This window comes from Aythya marila, assembly GCF_965140915.1.
Source record: "Aythya marila genome assembly, chromosome: 2".
Classification (NCBI taxonomy): domain Eukaryota; kingdom Metazoa; phylum Chordata; class Aves; order Anseriformes; family Anatidae; genus Aythya; species Aythya marila.
Genome location: NC_139043.1, coordinates 46195506 through 46211494, shown reverse-complemented (window position 1 = coordinate 46211494; position 15989 = coordinate 46195506). Strand labels below are relative to the sequence as shown.

Here is a 15989-nt window from a genome sequence, read left to right as displayed (position 1 = left end):
CATGAGGTGCGACTAAGGAAGGCCATCAGGCTGTTGCCTGCCTGTGGTGAGTGGCGAGACAGAGCCCAGCTCACTGCTCCTTTTCCTAAAAAGCAGCAAACAGAAGGTTTTCACAGTAAAAATCCTCACCCTGTTTTCTTCCAGGGTGGCCAGACACCCGTGCAGCAACAAGCACTGAGCGGCCTGCTCTGGCAAGCTGAGGGTTGGGAGAAAGCTGTCCCTGCATGGACACCAGAGGTGTGGAGCCCTGTGAAAGTGGTTGATGGGGACACCCCACCAGGACACGGGGACACCCACCAGGATGTGGGGACACCCACCAGGACACAGGGACACCCCTCCTGCAGCTCCCAGCCCTGCTGACAGCCACCCACATCCCCACACATCAGGTATGCGGTGCACAGCCTGTGGCTTTCTGTGTCCGGAAAGCAAGCTCAGAGCCCAGCTAATGGTACTGAGTGGTACTAATTATTTTTTAGCCTTATTATTTTTTGTGTCTCCTTGAAAAGTCAACTCCAGGAGAGAGCGTTTTATTAGGGTGCCTGCTGGGGTAACCTGCCGCAGCCAGGTGTGAGTACAGCCCTCTGGTCTTCTGTGCTGTTGAATATTTGTAAAGGATGAAGGTTGGTAGCAGCAAAGCTGCTGGCCTGGTGTTATTTCAGTGATTAAAGACAATACCAAACAGCAGCGATCGGCGTGAAGTCTTTCCTAAAATCCTGGTTGCACTGGTCATTACCCAGAGCAGATGGGGGGAAGCTGTGCCATGAAATGCTGGCTCCCCCCCATCCCTGGCCCAGTGAGGGAAGCCTCCTCGCTGGGATCTCCAGCTCCTTTGGAGGCCTTGTTTTTTGCTGTAGTCCATGGAAGAAGCTGAAGAGCTGTGGTGGACGTGATGCTGGGCTGCATTTTTCTTATGGGGGATGCGGGAAGGCCCACAGGGAGCCCCGGTGGCTTTCCTGAGGCAACCCTAATGGGCTGGGGGGCTCCAGCTCCATGGGGCGAGCTCGAAAGGGCTGCTGTATTTCCTTGGTGAGGGGACAGCGTGTGAGAAGCTGCCAGAAGCTTTGGGGTTATACACAGGGAGCGGGGGCGGGGGGGATCAGAGGTGCCACAGGGGGCTGCTGAGGGCGGCGCCCATGGGTGGCAGCAGTCACGGGTTGGAGTCGGGGAGGAAATTATTTCATGGGTGAGGAGAGAAGAGTGAGAGGGAAAAATATAAAAAATAAAAATGAAAAAAGTAAAAATAAAAAAGTAAAAAATTAAAAAAAAAAAAAAAAAAAAAAAAGGTAAAAAACGAGCAGCCGAGCCAGCCAGGAGTCGAACCTAGAATCTTCTGATCCGTAGTCAGACGCGTTATCCATTGCGCCACTGGCCCTGCTCTGGCAGTTTCGCTGCCGCCGCCGCATTTCTCCTCACACAGCCCCCGGCGGGGGGGGGGGCGGTGCCGGTGCGCGCCATCCCCGCCCCCCCGCGGGCGGTGCCCCCCCCCGGGCGGTTTGTCCTGCGCCGGGCGCCGTCCGCGGGGCCGCGTCAGCCGGGCAGGGACCGGAGGGGGCGAGGCTGAGGCCGGAGCCGGGACCGGGGCTGGGGCTGGGGCTGGGGCTGGGGCCGGGGCTGTGGCAGGCGGCGGCGGGGCCGGATGGCGGCGGCGGCGAGTGCGGGATCAGCGGGAGCGGCGGCGGCAGCGGCCTACGGCAGCCTGGAGCTGTGAGTGGCGCGGCCGTTGGGGTGACCGTTGGGTGACCGTTGGGGCCGTTAGGGGGCTGAGGGGCGGCGGTGAAGCGCCCCGCGGCTCCTCTTGTGAGGGGTGCTGGGGGTGTGGGGTGTGAGGGGGGAGGGGTTTTGGGGGTTTTGGGGTTTTGGGGGTTTTGGGGTTTGTGGAGGGGGGGTGGGTGTGCCTGGCGCCGCGGGCCCCGGCTGCTCCTCACGGGGAATGGGCTCGGGGGGCGGTGAGGGGCCGAAGGGAGGGCGCGGAGGTGCCGTGTCTGGGGCAGGATGACCTCCAGGGGCCCCTCCCGGCACCAGCCCGTCGGTGACTGTGCGAAATGCAGCTCAGAGAATTAATAGATTTATTTTTTTTCTCTATGTGCTCGAGAATAGAGCTGTTTTGTTTTTTGAAAACCAAGGTTTTCTTCCCGTCTTCGCAAAAAGCTGCGGTAATGCCTGCAGGCTTCCCACCAGCTGTAAGGGAGAGAGGCCGTAACTTCGCTGATGAGCCAAACTTACCAGCTTGGCAAGGTCAAGGGAGAGCGTGCTCTGAGGAAATCCAGGCTTGGCTCAAATCAGGGCTTTAAGTGAAATAGGCTTCCTTTAACTCACTTTTCATAGCCGAGTGGCCCTACACGGAGCCTCAGGGGTTGTGTTGTGCCCTGCGGGGCCCCTCTGTCGCTGCCATTGCAGGCTCTAGCCCTGTGCACACCAGCCTCTTCTGGGTCACGTTATCGCAAGTGGTGACACAAAATCTTCATCCTGACTGGCGTCTTCAGACTGTTTAAGTGTTGCAGGTGCTGTCAAGCTCCTATGGGCTAGTTGACCTTTACCACCAGGCATTGGGGGAGGAATGTTAACCTCAAAATGGTGCTCTGCTTATCTGCTGCCTATGCCACTGCTGTGCTGACTTTTCTTCCACAGGGAGAAACTGGAAAAAAATCAAACAGCCATTGCAAGTAGCGAGCTGGTGGATGGCAGTAGGGCCTCCAGTTCAGTTAATCGATAAAAAACTGTTTGGCAAAGCTGGCTGGAGAATAGAGAGAATCCCAGCTGTTGTTTTAGCTCACTTAAAAACTTTTTTTTTTTGGAGTGAAACCTTTATTTTGCTGATTTTGAAGCATCGTAAGGGTCTCCAACGCTAGCTGTGTTCCAAATTTTGCTCCTCCTGCACATCGCTATGCTCACATGTCTTGTGTAAGTCCTGGTCAGTCATTAGGAGCTGCTGTGTATGGGCACCGCCTTCCACCTGTCTGTATCTGGGGAGAAGTCCAAAAGTGCGTTTTGTCTTCTGGCTTTTGTTTTCTCCAACCTGAGCTTTCAGAGTTTGGGTAACGCTTCCAGAAAGAACCGCTACGCTTTTTTTCCTCCTAGCCTCATCTGCCATGATGCTCGGGGCTGTTGATTGAGGAGGACATTAAGTTGTGCGGTAAATTATTTGTCATCTTAAGTGAAAGACAATTGCAAATAGTTGTTAGGAAGCGATGCCTTTAATATGGCGTTTGTTTTCTCGGTGCTATTTCCATTGGTGGTTTCTTTACCTCCTAGGATTATGCTCCTTCTCTTCCCTGCAATTATTATTCCATGGAAACGTGCCAGTTCCTTGAGCTGGTTCTGCCCAAGGAATAACATTTATGGTGGGTGTATAATGAGAGCACCTGCTCACCTAGAAAAGCTGGAATCTCGGGAGGGTTGGGAGCAGCAGCGTGTTAGCGCTGTTACTTAACTCGCTGCTGGGACTGCCTGCCGCTAGTAACGCCTTGCCTACAGCTCGCTGCAGACCGCTCGGTGCCTTGAGCACAGCAAATGCATTGCTGCGCAGTACAGGACGTGCTCCTGGCTCGCTTCGTTCCAGTATTTAGAGGCTGACATCTACCAGCTTCCTGCATTAGGGGAACGTTAAGTATTTATGGTGAAATAATCAATTACTGAAGGAAGGGTTTGGCTGCTGAGGGCTAGAAGGCTTAAGTGATATTGAGTGAGGCGCTATCTTTAGTGGCCATTAGACCGTGATGGGTTTGCTCCCTGTGCTCGGCTACGGCACGAGCATTCTTGTCTGTTGGATCAGCCAAATTAAAAAGTGGGATGCAGCTCTGCTTCGTGTTCGTGCTGTACAACGCTGCTTCGTAATAAAGCAGAGCAAGTGAAACTTCACAGCACAAACTGAAGACTGCCTCACTGAACTGTAGAGGAAGCCAACTTGCTGATTGGTGTAAGGAAGCAGTGTTTTTTCTTCTGTTTCTCCTATGTTAAAAATCAACCATTTCCTTGTGATGCTTGGCCCAGCTTTGGGGAGTATGGGGACTAATTTCATTAGAGCCACTTAGTTTTGTCTTCACTTACTGCACTGGGAGAAGCGCTCATGCCAATGCCCAGCATGATTGCAGAAGAGGTAGCAGCAGTGCCTGAGCTGGAGGAACTAGAAAACCAAAAGGTTAAATTTTACTGGGAGTTCATCTGAATTTTTTTTTGCTCGCTAAAAGCAGGGTTGCTGAAAGCACTCTTTAATTGTAGCCTCTGTGCACCCTTTTTGCATATTTTCTCCTTTTGATTGCTTCTTCAGCAACATGAGCTAAAATGATGTCTTTTCATTAATCTCCAGCTAAAAGCCTGATGTCTGACTGTGCCTTGTTTTCCCCCTGAGTCGTGTTTAAACAGCTTGCAGATGCTGCTTCCTCGGCTTTGAGTTGTAAGAGTGGAATCTACCAGACCTATCTCTTGGCACACGGGTTCCTGAATAGGAAGGAGACTTTCAGATGAGATCCAAATCAACTTTAGAAATACTTGAAACGTGAATTTGTTAGGTGCAGTGCTTCAGTACCTTTTCTTGAGTGTCGTGAGCTCTTCTGTCAGCGTTGAATGCTTCCATTTATCGCTGCTCTTAGCAACACTGAGAAATAGTCTGTGATAATGGTGGTCATTCCTGGTATAAAGGAAACTGAGTTGGAGGAACTCAAACTTTGTGAAGGTTTTATGTGCTTTTAAGCAAGATAGTGCTGGTAAGATTTCTTGCTGGTTTGCATGGTTATAGACTGCAGTGACAACATCGCAAGGACAAGGAAGGATCAAATCTGAAGGCCATACAAAGACAGAGGTTAGCTCTCTGTATAGTTTCATGTAGGTATATGAAAATGAGTTTCATAAGGAACTGTGGAGATTATGGGCTTCTAGAGAATGCTGCAGCAGCCTCTCTTTCATTATTTCTGATATAACACTAGCATTTGGACTCCTATCTTTTCTATCTATTTCATTAAAATAAGACTGGCTCTGTCTGCAAATTCCTTATTAGAAGGCTGAGAAATGGATCATTCATAATATCTTCTCAGATCGCTAAAGTAAATGCGTGTTCTCCCTATCAGCTGGTGATAGGCACACAGACTTGGTGCCTCAGTACTGAGGGGAAAAACACTGTTCTGGCATGGATGTTCGTCAGCCTCCTCTGTGGAAGAGAAATAGGAGGCAATCATCTCAGCTGTAGCAATCTTAATTGAAAAAGGTCACCTCAACTAGGATGAGGCTATTAGCCTACTTTTGGTAATTGGTGACTTTGTAAATTGGCATTTGGGCAGAAACCTTCTTGATTCTTGGCCTCTTCCTCAATTACATTTATTTTAGGAAGCTTCCAAGTCTTTACACAGAAGGACTAAAAGCGAAGCACCTTCCTGCTAAAAACTTGGAAGAGCGCTAATTCTCCCACTCTTTCTGAAGCAAGGACTTAACACTTTGTATCTGTTAAAAGACAGAGGCTTTTCAGTTTGTGCTGTACAGGTGTATTTTGGGCAGCTTGCCGTGGCCAAGTGTCTGAGAAGTGCCCGGGCTCTCTCAATTCAGGCTGTGAGTGTGATTCCCCCTGTGAACTCCAGAAGACAAACACCTGAAGCTGTCACCAGCGAGCCTGTTGCAGTGGGCTGCAGGCTGCTCAGTCCTGCAGCCACTTGGGTCCCTTGAGCTGCAAACAGGGAGCGCTCATCTGATGTTCCCCATGACAGCCTTGTCACCAGAGCTCCTCTTGGAAACCATGGGAAGGAGGATTTTGATTGCAAAGTTTATTTTCTTGACGTGTCTGGGGAGCAAAGTATAGTGTAAGCCAAGAGAGACATACAGGTGTTGTGTAAGAGAAGGTGATCAAAAACTAGAAGGGGGAACAGCAGAGTAGAGGACAAAATGCAGACAGGGATTTGAGAGAGAAATAGCGGGTTGTGGTCTAACAATCAATTGAGAGGCCAGGCAGAATTTGTGCTGGCAGCCTTCATTCTCTCATTTTCCTTAACTTGTGGATAACGAGGCTGAAAGGCTTCATGGTCTTCAGGGAGAAGTTCTCCTTGATTACTAAATCAATTTGGTTTTATAATAACCGTTTCATACCTGCAAGCTTTTTCCCAGCTGTTGGAAATCAGACTTAACTACCACACAGGTGGGTCTCAGTGCTGAACACAACACAGTTGTACCTGCGTTATTACACTTCGAAATGCAGAGACCAGCTCTTAAAAGTAGTGGTCACGGAAAGAAGAGCACGGTTGGGCTCTGTAGCTGCTCTATATCAAGGCACCACTTGCAGCCCAGGTTAAGAGAGATCTTTCCACTTCGGATAAAGCTGGCTCAGTAAGGGTGCAGAAGCATCATGTTAAAGGCACAAAGCTCCAGTATTCGCCTTCCCAGTGTCTCTTCCTATTTCTTATTATTTTTTTTGGTTAACAAAATCAGCAGGAGTTATGCAGCTTCCTCCTGGGGGAGGGAAAGGGTGACAACTGCCTCCTGCCAGCTAGCATTAGGATTCAAACTGCACCTTAAATAGGATATCCTGAGTTCTTCTCACATTCCTTAACAAATTAAGCACCTAGAAATGTCCTTAAGCCTGTCCTATCTTCATAAGCTTGTTTGGTGTTCACTGCAAAAACTGCTCCCATCTGTGCTGAGACCCTGTTAAAGGCATGGGGCTCTCTCATGCACTTCATCAAAAACAGAAGCAGTGGAAGGAAAAGTAATTCTAAGGCTTCAGTGAGCAGCAAGTTGCGTGTCTGTGGTTTTAGTTCTGAAGATGAAGGACTTCAAGGCATCTCGTGTGTACACAGAAGATTCAGAAGGGTGATGTACAAGGGGAATGCTGTCAAGGCCTCCTCCACGTTAGGAGAGGCAGGCAGACTTTAATTAATGAAGTTAATTATCCAAGGAGCAGTTAATGATTAATGAGTTTGTTTTCACATTTTCTAAATTCAGGTAAGCAGTTGGTGTCTCCTGACCTTCCTCTAGGTGCCCAGAGGCTGTGGAACGGCCGGCCTTGGGGATTCAAAGCTCCCCCAAGAAAAAGGGGGCAGCCCTGAAGGTGGACACAGCACAGAAGTTGGGCAAGGGGGAGCCTCAAACTAAGAAATTTAAGAGTTAAGACCATCGTTTCAGGGGCGTGCGTGTTTGGTTTAGCATTTCCTACAGCTGAAAGTCCGTTCTGCAGAGCTGTCTTCTTGCACGGATCGTCTGGCTTCTCCTTAGTATCTCAGCAGACACTTTTAAACAATTCTTGAAAGCATTCTGAAACGCTTTCCGTCTGGGGTTGTCCTGCATGTGGTTTGCATGAAGAAAAGATGGGTGTGAAGTCAGAGTGGGATGTCTGTGGTGTTCGTGTGATGCCCTGGATGGCGCGTATGCAGGACGGGCTGCCGCAGCCCTGTTACAGGCTGGGCTGACAAAGCCAGGGCTGGTGACGTTGGAACACCTTCAGTAAGCTGCTGACTAACTTCTCCCGTGTTTCCTGTGCCATTTCTAGTGGATTTTTTTTTTTTTTTTTTTTTTTTTTTACAATACTCAGAAGACTCTACTGTGAAATGTGTTTCTGTTGCCTTGAGCATGACTTTTTGTTTATTAGGCTTGCATCAGGGATGTGGTGTGCTAGTTTCTGTTTAGTTTCCTTTTTTTTTTTAATCTTTGTTCTGCTTTATGGGGCTTTTGAAGTGACAAAGTTCAAGCTTACGTGAATCGTACAGTGGACCAGTATGTACACAAACCCAGTTCCATGTCCTCAGCTTCCAGCCTCGCAGAGGAGGATTATGTTTACTAAACGAGCCAAGGGTCTTTCAATAACTGATTATTTTGATTTGCTTTTTATACACCGCCAGCAGCAGCGACTGTTAGGAAGTAATCAAGTGAGAATTTTGTTGTTTTTTTTTTTTCCAGCTGAAACAAGGTTTAAAATTGGATTTGTTTGTTTATATTTGCTCTGTCTTCAGGTGGTGAAGAGCCTAATCAAAGTTTAAAAAAATATTTTTCCCTCTCCATTCTGTTAAAGGCATATCACACCAGAGAAGTTCTATGTGGAAGCCTGTGATGATGGAGCAGATGATGTGCTGGCTATCGATAGAGTCTCCACAGAAGTCACTCTTACAGGTACTTCCCTTGCCAGTGCCTCTTAATACAAAGCTTCTTTGTCCTTTGGTCTGTTATTTTGCTCCAGGCGCTCCCAGAAGATCTTCAGAAACTTACGTTGGTACTGAAAGTTTTTTTTTTTATCTTTAGGGATTTAAAACAGGGTGTTCTATAAATAGTGCTTTGTATTCAAATAACAAATAACTGCAAATAACTTTGTTTGTGATGCCTTCTCCTTGGGGAATTTATGCTGTGGGAAACCAGGGTAATTCTCCTGCCTGTTCTCAGTAAAACTGTCACTCACACCGGTGCGAACTGACTCATCCAGACTAGTTGGGATTGGTGCTGCAAGCCCAAGATCAAGCATGGGAAGGGTTGGATGCTGGGCTTCTGCAGCGTCTGACAAATGATCTCAGTGCCGGTTTTTATCCGGCACCGAAACCAGAATTTTAAAAAGCCTTTAGAAACAACAGCAGTAAAATAAACAATAATGAACAGCAACAACCTCGCTGTAAACTTAGTTCTATTGTGAATATGGATTCAAATGTCCGTGCAGGTAGTCTTAGGCATGTAGATGTCTTCAGTGTGTTAATGTTTAATATATCTTTAAGAGTATGAAACTAACATTAAAAAAAAATCAAAGAACTTGCATTTAATGACACTGAAGTTAAGGCTAGGGGTGACTTCCCTTTTTGATACTTTGGGAGTTGTTACCTCAGTAATATTGTAGCACTTCGGTCTGTTTAGCGACTGGTAATACTGATATAAAAGCAGTAATTCCTTTCCTTTTTATTAGATCTCTTTGTATAAAAGCAGTGTGCACAACCCCCTGTTTTTGGTGTTCTAGTATAGTATGTCAGCTTCTCTTTCAAAGTTTTCCCTTCAAAACTGTTAAAAACAGCTCTCTGAAGTTTTCTGTTAGTCTAGGTCTGTTTCTGTTATTCCTGTTTTATGAGATGAATCTGTGAGGTGTTTAAAGCACCAAAAAAAAAATAATAAAATAATCAAGCACTGTCTCTGTTCTCTGGACTTTGGAGTCAGGAAAAACGCTTAACTCTGGATTAGGTATTTTTTTGTTTTGTATTTAACTTCTCTAATATCGATTCTGCTATTCCAGAGAAGAGGATAGAGGAAAGATTAATATGTTAGCAGTTGTAATTGATAGTTGGATACCTTTTGTGTTTTGGTATGTTCTTTGGAATACTGTATTCCTTGCCACATCAGTGCTTTTGTTGGTAGTGCTACAGAGAGAGATGGAAGAGCACACTAAGACTTCTGAAATGGGAACAGGCTAAGTAGAAGTAATCAGAAGTAGGAGTCACAAGCACTTGTAGCTTGTTTGTCCTTGGTGTCCTGATGGATTCAAAACAAAAAGCTTCTGGAAGCTGGCAGGACAATACATTGATCAGGAGTCTACTTGCTCTACTATCATGTGAATTGAGTCTAAAGTCGTTCAATTGAATGACTACTTTGATTAAACAAAATAACAAATTGTGTTAGTGCTTCCACATCATTTTTTTCCCTATCAGCCATTAAAATTCTGATGCATTGCTTCCAATGCAGGCAAAACTTGATTTGGCCAAGAAGCTTTGACAGACCTAGTTTTCCAATGTAGTCACAAAACAGTCTGAAATTCTGATATGTTTTGTTTCTGACTCTTTTTTCCAGTTAAAAAAGATGTCCCCCCTTCTGCTGTTACAAGGCCTATATATGGTATCTTGGGAACAATACGATTGGTGGCAGGTAAGCAAAGCAGAACTGCACTCATCAAAAATACGTGGGGAAAATACATCGCTAAGGAAGCTTTAAGGACAAAAATAGTCTTTGTGGGTACCTGGTATGTTTTATTCAGCATGGTGGCTTCTTGTGGTTGCTGGAGGATGGAGATCTCCAAATATAGTTGACATGAATGTTCATGACACTCTTAAATCCATAGCTGCTCTAAAAATAGGGGTAATTGACAGCTTGTTGATATTTGCATGCAACTGAAATGCGTTCTTAAATATCTGTCATAACTGTAGATGAAGTTCTGTTTTCATCTTAGCTGGAGGATTTAATGCAGCAGTCGCGTATTTTGTTGTGAAGCTTGACTTCAAGTCAATGTTGATGCACAAATAACTAGAGTGACAGAGTGATAGAGTCTTTAGGATGCAGCTCTTTAGGTAATGAATGTATTTAAACTTTTACAAATCTGAAGGAAATTCAGCATTGTTGCAATTCATCCGTTTTCTTTCAATTAGAAAATTCTAGGGAGTTACAGGATAAGGTAAGAACAAGCTGTCCTGATTTCATATTAGCAGTATTTGGATATAAACAGTCACAGCTACAAATGAATATGATACATGAGGTCCAAGCTTCCAGGAGAGTAATCACTGTTACCCAAAAGATTTTTTGTGGTAGACTTTTTTTTTTTTTTTTAAGAGATTGAAACTAACATAGTCTGAAAAATGATGTAATAAGGAAAATACTGACTGAAGGCCTCCATATACGGAAAAGAATTAAGTTTGATCTTTGTGGTATTTTCAACTGAAACAAAGTTTCACTGTGCTAAATACGGTGACTTCTGACAGGATTAAACAATCCAACTTGATATGCTCATACTCTGAACAAGAATTGCAGAGCAAGAGCAGTGTAACGCTTGGCAAGCCCTGGTTGTGTTAAAATTGCACTGCCCCAAAGGGAAATTTCCCAAACTTGAGGTTTGGTGATGACTTTCATTCATCTGACTGAATATTGCACCAGAACATGCAACTTTTGTCTGTAGCCTGTTTTTCCCCCACACTCCCCGAAGCCTGGCGCTGTCAAATACAGCTGTCAGCTACAGATTGGATCAGTTAATGTTTAGCTAAGCATGGTTAGGCATTTCACTGTTATCTGGTGACTGCAAGGCTGGTTCAATATCCAGCAGTGCAGCATCTCTAACAGGCATGAATATTCTTCCCCTATTAGAGCACGAGGGGAAAAAGTGATGGAATAGTATCTGAAATGTTTGAAATCTCAAAGCAAAGGCCACATACTCAAACAGGGAAGGACAATATTGAACATTCATGTTGGATTAAATGCCTATATTTGTACAGCATCTTTGTGGCAAAGTTGTGAACAAAAGGCCCTGTTTTGTAAGATACCTGGATGCTTGTGACATACCAACCAAAAGCAATACTTACACCTTGATGCAAGCATACTAGAGGCTTCTTAAGTGCTTGAATATTCCACCAAAACAAATAGTATAAAACTAGAGCTGGGGAGTTGTTTTTTTTTTTTTTTAAAAAAAAAAAAAGTGGGGTGAGGACTTGTTCTTCAACTGACTAAATAGGCTAGATACTTGATATAATAATTAACCTGCTCATAAAACTTGTATCTCTAGGTAAAGGAATAAAAAAAAATCTAATTGCCAAAGCAGAAAGAATTCATGTTGCAAGCTGTACGTTTAGCCATTGTTTTCTTTTAAATGTTTTACTGAAGCACTAGATTTTATGGTTTTGTGCTTCTGCGTGGCCTGTGTATTGGTTTATTCAAATGAAGCTTGGAGTAAACATTTAATAGTTATATGATGTATGAAAGATACTTTTTTTCTCTGCCAGTGTACTGTCTCAAGAAATCTTTTCAGAAACAAGGTGGCACCAAAATAAAGCTATGTTGCATTTTCCAGCAAGTGTAAATCAGTTGCTTGGAGTGTAGTGTCATGTAGGTTCTTTTTCGCTTTGTTACTTATGCAACCAGGCAACCAGTAGACTTGCCCTCTTAAATTATTAAAAACAAAACCCCTACTCTGCTCTGTTTTGAACCTTTTAGAACAATTTTTTTAGCCTAAGGTGAGGAGGCTTCTGGAATCCTAAAGCATGTTTCTGGTATGTCTGTGACTTGCCTTGAGCTTGATTTGGGAAGCACAGATCCATTGGCCACTTTCTACATTTGAAATGCTAAAAGCTTGGATCAAACTTCTAGTAATTGTAGCTGACTACTTGTTTCTCCTTGTCCATTTTGTAAATTCCTTAAACTTACTGAGTAGTTAAAGATCTGGGAATACAGAGAAGCTTGGTAGCTTAGCAAGTGTGTTTGTTCTTCACAGCACCGAGGGGCTGGAACAGAAACAAAGTCCTAGGTGGAATGTGAAGAAACCTTGCTCTTCCCTATTGGTTTCTGTTTTTTTTTTTGTTTTGTTTTTTTTGCTATGGTTCTAGGCTACTTTTCTTAAAATTAAAAAAAAGTACTATTAACTTTAATTTTTTTGATTTATAGGCACGTATCTTATTGTAATAACAAAAAAGAAGAAAGTAGGTGAGATTTTCAGTCATGCAATTTGGAAAGCGACAGACTTTGACATCCTCTCCTACAAGAAGACCATGCTGCACTTAACTGATATTCAGGTAGAAGTGGATTGACTGGGGGGTGGGGAGGAATTGCTTATGTTGATCCTTATTACCACAGGGCCTAATTCAATGAAACTACAAAAGCTGTTTTTTTTCTCAGAATTTCTTTTTAACTATACTTTTATTCTGATTTCTTCAGACCACTTTAATTGTTGAAATATTTGGGTGTGGATGTATATAAAGTGATGTCATTTGAGATAACCAACTAACATTGTGCAATTTAGAGTATCAATCCCATTGAGTTTGACCAGTGTCTTGGGCATTTTTCCCCCTTTTAGGATGGTAGAATATGGTAGGATGAGGTAGTCTGTTGTGCTGTATCTGTTCTTGTTCCTGAATCCTCTATCATTTTTCCTCCCCTCAGGGCCTTAACGAAGGCTCTGCTTGCCTGCTGTACTGCAGAGGTGTTCTAGTGCTGCATTTTGTGCAGGCTGTTACAAAGCAGTCTTCCCAAGCCAGTCATAAAACCACAACCCTCTTCCTGTTGCATCTTTCTCTTAGCTTTACTCTTCTTACAGTCTCTGAAATAAGCTGCCTTACCGACATCTAATTATCTACATTGCTTAATTTATGGAATTGTTCAATTACATAATTACCCAGCAGGGACAAATTGATTTTGAGAGGGAGGAAAAGGGTGAAGGTTTTTAAAAATAGATATGTTGTGGATTGATAAAGAGTAGATAAATGTCTAACCATCGGAGCTGAAAGGGAATGTGATTCTTCTTTCGGGAAAGGAACGAGATTAATCAGTATGAATCAGAACACATTAGTTATTGGGATAATTTTAGCAGTAAGTTTTGTAGCCTTTCTTTTGCATTCCCATCTTGTCTTTTTTTAAATAAATATTTTTCAGGGGAACTAGCTTGTAAGAGCAGGGTATTTTGACAGTAATGAATAACAACTTCTATTTTTCCTCTCAACAGTTACAGGACAACAAAGTATTTTTGTCAATGCTTAGTCATGTTTTGAGTGTGGATGGATTTTACTTCTCAACAACTTATGATTTAACACACACTCTGCAACGGTTAGCCAACACCAGCCCGGAGTTCCAGGAAATGAGCCTATTGGAGAGGGTAAGTATTTCATCTTCGTATCTCTCTTAGATGTTGTCAATCAGTTCTGCATGGCATAAGTTGTGGTTGGCATTAAATCACAAGCTAAAAGCTTACAAAAAGTTTAGGATGAGATTGCCCCATTACACTTGAGCCTAAACTTTATGCTCTTTTTTTTTTTTTTTAACAGTAACCTAATATGCACTAATGCCATCTGCTATTGTTTAGCATGACCCTCACTTAAAGTAAAAATGACTTTATTATTTTAATCATTGAATTTGTGAAATGGATTCATGTCTTGATTAAATACAAATCTTATAATAGCGTTTTCCCTTCCCCCCCACTTCTATATTGCTAAACTGTAAGCTATACTATCTCTGATCTTGTCAGTCAAGCTGTGCTGGAGCAGTTCTCTTGATTAAGAAGCTGTGAGAGTAGGAAGCAAAAAGCAAGCAAGCGAGTGTGCAAAGTAGATTAAATAAAATTATAGTTCAAGTCTGCTTCATGGTGTTCCTAGAATAAGCTTGGGAATTGCTGGTGTGTACTGCTTCAGTACAGAAGTCTGTTACTGTGGTGTCCACACCGTTACAGCTGAGCATACTCATCCATTCGAGTTTCATAGCTTGTTAGCAACATCAAGTTTTAGAAACTTGTTTGAATGTGGTGTCAGACATTTAAATCAGGCAGGTTAGAAGTGCTTTCTGAGATGTCTGATTTAAATGAATTAAAAAAAAAAAACTTGAGATGGAATTTGCCTCTGCCTTCAATATTAAACACTTCTAATTGCAATGGGGAGGAGGGACAAGTGTATGTGTGGGGAAAGGTATCTTTTTTCTTTGTATTCTATTATTCCAGGATAATGTGGAACAAAACTGCAAGTTTATGGCTCTTGGCACTGGTATTCTATATCAGCATATAAACTATGCTGATTCCTTACGTTTGAAGCATGGATTTAATATGTTGTTGTCTTAAAGACAGCAGAGCCACACAGCCAGACACAATAGAGTTAAAACTGTATTGTGCTTCCAGAGTTCCAGAATTCTTATTCTGGTAAATAACTGTATAGTGCAGCATAAACAAGGTTTAAGCTGCCTAAGCAATAAAATGCTGAAACCTTGTAAGTGAAAAACACTTTCTTCTTCTATTGGCAGTAGAGTCACCAAAATGTTGCCTCTTCGTTGCTGAAACTGTCTACTCTGGAGAAGCAGTTCATTTTGTTCTTTCTAAAGCTTAAGCAACAAAATTCCGGTTTATAACTAGGGACTCTTTTGTACTATCAAATGCTTTTCATGTGGTCCTCATGCAAGGAAGAGCAGTTGCTGACATGAAAAGATTGGTTTATTGTAAAATTGTGGCACCTTAGAAGGTTGCTTGAAAGATGAATCATGTCTTTTCTTAAAGACTTTGAAGTAAATTCAGATGTTAGTTGGCTAAAACCATTTTAATGCAGTGTTGTACTCCTTATTGCAGTATTTTGGTTTAACAACAGACTGGTGATTTCAGGCGTTTCCATCTCACCTCTGCAAAAGAAGCCTGGCCTGTGGTTGGGGTGTGTGTGTGGGGGTCCTTAACAGTCCTAGTAGAAGGAAACAGCCCCAATATGAGGGCAGTAACACATCATGCCATGTTCTTCGACTAGTACTTGTGGTATCTTCTGGCAGATAGCTTTATCTTTTTCTGTTAGATCAAGGAATATTCCAACACTGAGCTTGAATTATCCTCATCCTCATTGATACATTGTCTTGCCCGCCTCATCTTAGAGTTGAGATTTGTGCCATCTCCCTAGAGCCTGCTCTGTGTTCTGCAGCAAATGTCACTGGTGACTAATCTGCTAGTTTTTTGGAATGTGCTCAGCAACCTGCTCAAGATGTCCTTGATGTGAACTGGGAACAGGAAACGCATGAAGTTGAAGAGAATCATTTATGCAGCTAAAAATATATTTTCTTCAGCTACAACTATTGTTCAACTTCTGATTCTCAGGATTATAAGGAGTTCTGCATGCAGTAATAAACGCTCTCCCTATCTGCTCGCCTTAGGGATGTTACCTTGCTATTGTTCTTAATTTGGGGTAATCTATTTGAGCTTTGTTTATGTAGAACAAATTTGAATGTTTTCCTGATGCTACAGCTGAATTGTTAATGGCTTAGCACATCTGAAGGGTCTGGTAACACCCCGCTCAAAGATAGGAGAGAACTGTTCTCTAACAATTTTAACTTTAGTCAGATTTCTATTTGAAGATATATGAATGGTAGTAGTGAAAGAAGGGTGTTTCACCTCCATGCACATCTGTCTAAACATCTAAACTTGCATAGTGCATGGTTACAATGGTATTACCCTTATGTTGAATTAAACAAGTGAGGGTTTCTAAAAGCATAATTTATTGTGGTTTTTCTTTTTTGGTGCAGGCAGATCCACGGTTCGTGTGGAATGGGCATCTTCTTAGAGAATTTGCTGCTCAACCAGAGGTAAACCCTTTGTATTGATTATGTTGATACAAGATGAATAT

General features: G+C 43.2%; 1 protein-coding gene across 1 annotated transcript in view; it reads left to right on the top strand.

The window, feature by feature from the left end:
- The first annotated feature begins 1566 nt into the window (after positions 1-1566).
- Positions 1567-15989, top strand: part of SACM1L (SAC1 like phosphatidylinositide phosphatase) — a 28897-nt gene continuing 14474 nt past the window's right edge. Inside the window, exons 1-6 of the mRNA XM_082753770.1 lie at positions 1567-1704; positions 7985-8082; positions 9730-9804; positions 12301-12428; positions 13355-13504; positions 15889-15948. Coding sequence (XP_082609896.1) covers positions 1637-1704; positions 7985-8082; positions 9730-9804; positions 12301-12428; positions 13355-13504; positions 15889-15948 — 579 coding nt within the window. The 5' untranslated portion in view covers positions 1567-1636. The remainder of the gene's footprint in view (positions 1705-7984; positions 8083-9729; positions 9805-12300; positions 12429-13354; positions 13505-15888; positions 15949-15989) is intronic.